Source organism: Priapulus caudatus, unplaced genomic scaffold (genome assembly GCF_000485595.1).
Source record: "Priapulus caudatus unplaced genomic scaffold, Priapulus_caudatus-5.0.1 Scaffold486, whole genome shotgun sequence".
NCBI lineage: Eukaryota > Metazoa > Priapulida > Priapulimorpha > Priapulimorphida > Priapulidae > Priapulus > Priapulus caudatus.
In genome coordinates this window covers 119,025-121,750 of record NW_014577547.1, presented here as the reverse complement: position 1 = coordinate 121,750, position 2,726 = coordinate 119,025, and the positions used below count along the sequence as shown (strand labels likewise).

At 49.5% G+C, this 2,726-nt stretch overlaps 1 protein-coding gene across 4 annotated transcripts in view; it reads right to left on the bottom strand.

The window, feature by feature from the left end:
- Window positions 1–2,726, bottom strand: part of LOC106810921 (calcium-independent protein kinase C-like) — a gene marked incomplete at its 3' end in the record, with an annotated part of 80,997 nt that overhangs the window by 18,915 nt on the left and 59,356 nt on the right. Inside the window, 2 exon segments of one of the 4 annotated variants that reach the window (XM_014814398.1) lie at window positions 1,093–1,210; window positions 1,766–1,843. In XM_014814398.1, the coding sequence (XP_014669884.1) occupies window positions 1,093–1,210; window positions 1,766–1,843 (196 nt within the window). 4 annotated transcript variants of the gene reach the window in all.

The window sequence follows — 2,726 nt, the reverse complement described above, 5'->3', positions numbered from 1 at the left end:
GAGAAGATCCTAGAGAGAGAGGTACGAGAGGAGAAGAGAAAAGGAGAGGAGGAGATGAGAGAGAGACGAGAGTGTAACAGAAAGAAGAGAGCAGTAAAGAGAGAGCAGAGAGGAGAGCAGAGAGTAGAGAAAGAGAGCAGAGAGAAGAGCAGATCGAAGACCGAGAGGAGAGAGAGAGAGAGAAAGAGAGAGAGAGAGAAAGAGAATGCTGGGATGTGCGTCTGGGATTGTGTGAATGAAGCAGAGTGGAAAAAAGTGGGAAGGGTTCAGGAAAGAGGTACAAAGCTAGAACTAGACGAGTGGGAGGGTGTGATTGAGGAAAAGTAGTATGGAAGGATCATTGCGAGAGGCATGGAAAAGGCTACAAGTTGATGCGTGGATGAGCCAGGGGTACCTTTAGGGATTTAGGGAAGGGAGAGGGGTGACGAGTGAGTACCAGGAATCTGGGAAAGGTAAGTGGAAAGCTGTGAGCCAGATCAATACATAAAGAAGATTTAATAAGGTAATCAGCAAGCATAGATGAAGGAGATAGATAAGGGACCAAGAAGTGGAGGTGGGAACAGCACCAAGCAAGCTGTGCAGGTAGAGTGTAGAAAACACACACGCACACGCACACGCGCACGCACACGCACGCACGCACGCACGCACGCACGCACACGCACACGCATACACACACGCACACACACGCATACACACACGCACGCACGCACACACACGCACACGCACACACACACACGGTATTGTGTTGATCGGGTGGTCATCACACCATGCAAATAGAGGGAAAGTGCATGCAATGGTGGGACGTGCACACCACACACGCACGCACGCACGCACGCACGCACGCACGCACGCACGCACACACACACACACACAATACTGCAACAGACTTGTATGGCAACTACCACCGACGTCCTGACCCCGTCAGCAACCCGTCCGCAGTCTCACCGACCGGGAGTCCGCTCCCAGAGGACATCCCCATACTCGACCCCACGACAACGCGGGTCGCAGGGCCGCGACGAGCGAACGCTCCCGACAGGGACGCGGCGGCGGCGCGTCGGAGGCGGACAGCCGGCAGCGGCGTGCCGACGTTACCTTGGCTGATTGCGGAGAGCATCGGCAGTGGAGAGGAGTTAGAGCGTTCATGCACTAGCGCCGCACCTTTCATTGTGTCGGAGAACGTGCTGCTCGCCGGCGCCTCGCTGATCGAGATCTGAAACGACGAGAAAAAAGGAAAAACGACCGTGTGTCGTCACCGGGTTCGCACTCTCGCCGCGCGTCCTTCCAACCAACCCACCCCTTCGTCATCCCCCAGGTTTGAGCCCACCCCCTGCGTCCTTCCAACCAATCCACCCCTTCATCATCCCCAGGTCGCATTCGCGACGAATCCACACCACACCCACCGAAACAAAGCGAGAAGCTAATTTCGCATTTCGACTATGCATGTTTCGCATTGTTCTCTGCGGCCACCGGTCAGGAAAAAGCCCGTCACGGCATAATAACGCATGCGCGTGGTTTTTTGCGTGTTTCGGTTAGAAATCTTTAATGGTGGCAGAGCAAGAACCATGAAGAATAAATAGCAATTATCTCTCCACTTGAGCAGTATACTTTGTAGTTGAGAAGTCCCCGACACAATGCACTGCACAGTCTGAAATACGAAATTGGTTTATATACGCTAGTATAGCTAGATGACGACCCAATAAGGGGTGCCACATGGTGCTGGGCAGTAGAAGTAATCCGTGACTGTAAGGGCGGCGTGTGATACTACCTTAATGCCATCAGCATTGCCTGCAATCTGACTGTTCCACGGGTAGGACATCCGTTGGTAGCCAGAAGTGCTTGAGGCCTGTGACCGTGCAAAAAAGGAATAGTTCACGAAAGTAGGAAAAAAAGCATATTTAAGCATGCAGCAGCTGTTGTGCATGCCATGTACAGGGAGGGTGACACTATTGAGCATGCGGAGAAGTGAAGTGCACGTACCCATACACAACGACACAGAACAAGAGCCGCAGAGCGACTGGGCTCATCTGAGGTGTGTTGCTACGGTTATGAACGTAAAATTTCAGTCGTGCGTAGAGACACATTTGTTAGGCGCAGATATGCAGATACGCAGTTGCGTACACATCATTTCAGCAACCTTCTCCATTCTGCATACCTCCCAAATCCCATTGGTTGATACAAATCGCGTGCCTGAAACTCCTGTTTTATGGTGCATTGTGACCCTAACCCTAACCCTATTGGAAAAACTAATAATTTTATTGTAAAAATTATTTGTTGTTATTAAATTGTTGTAAATAAATCATGTAAATATTTGCGTTAATTGGGAAAAAATAGTTAAATGAATAAAGATAGAAAAATACAGAAAACAGGTAAATAAAAAGAAATCTGATGGGATTCGATTAAAGGACCTTTGAGACGTAATCCTGTGCTGTACCCATTGGGCTATCCAGACATATTGGCTTTCTAGATTATGGATGTGCCATGAATATGAGAACACTGTGACATCATTGAGGCAGTTCAGGAATCCATGTTTAACCCTCCTCTTGAGGGTCAAAAGGTTATCAGACACTTACTCTTCGCACGTCAGTGGAAAGCACATTTCATGGTCCTTTCAATAAAGTGATAAAAATGGTAGGTCAGCTCTGAAACAAAAAAGTTTTTCGCCGAATATCGTGACCGTACGTCGAGCGGTTAAGATTTGTGCCCAACTGTTGACGCACGGACGGACG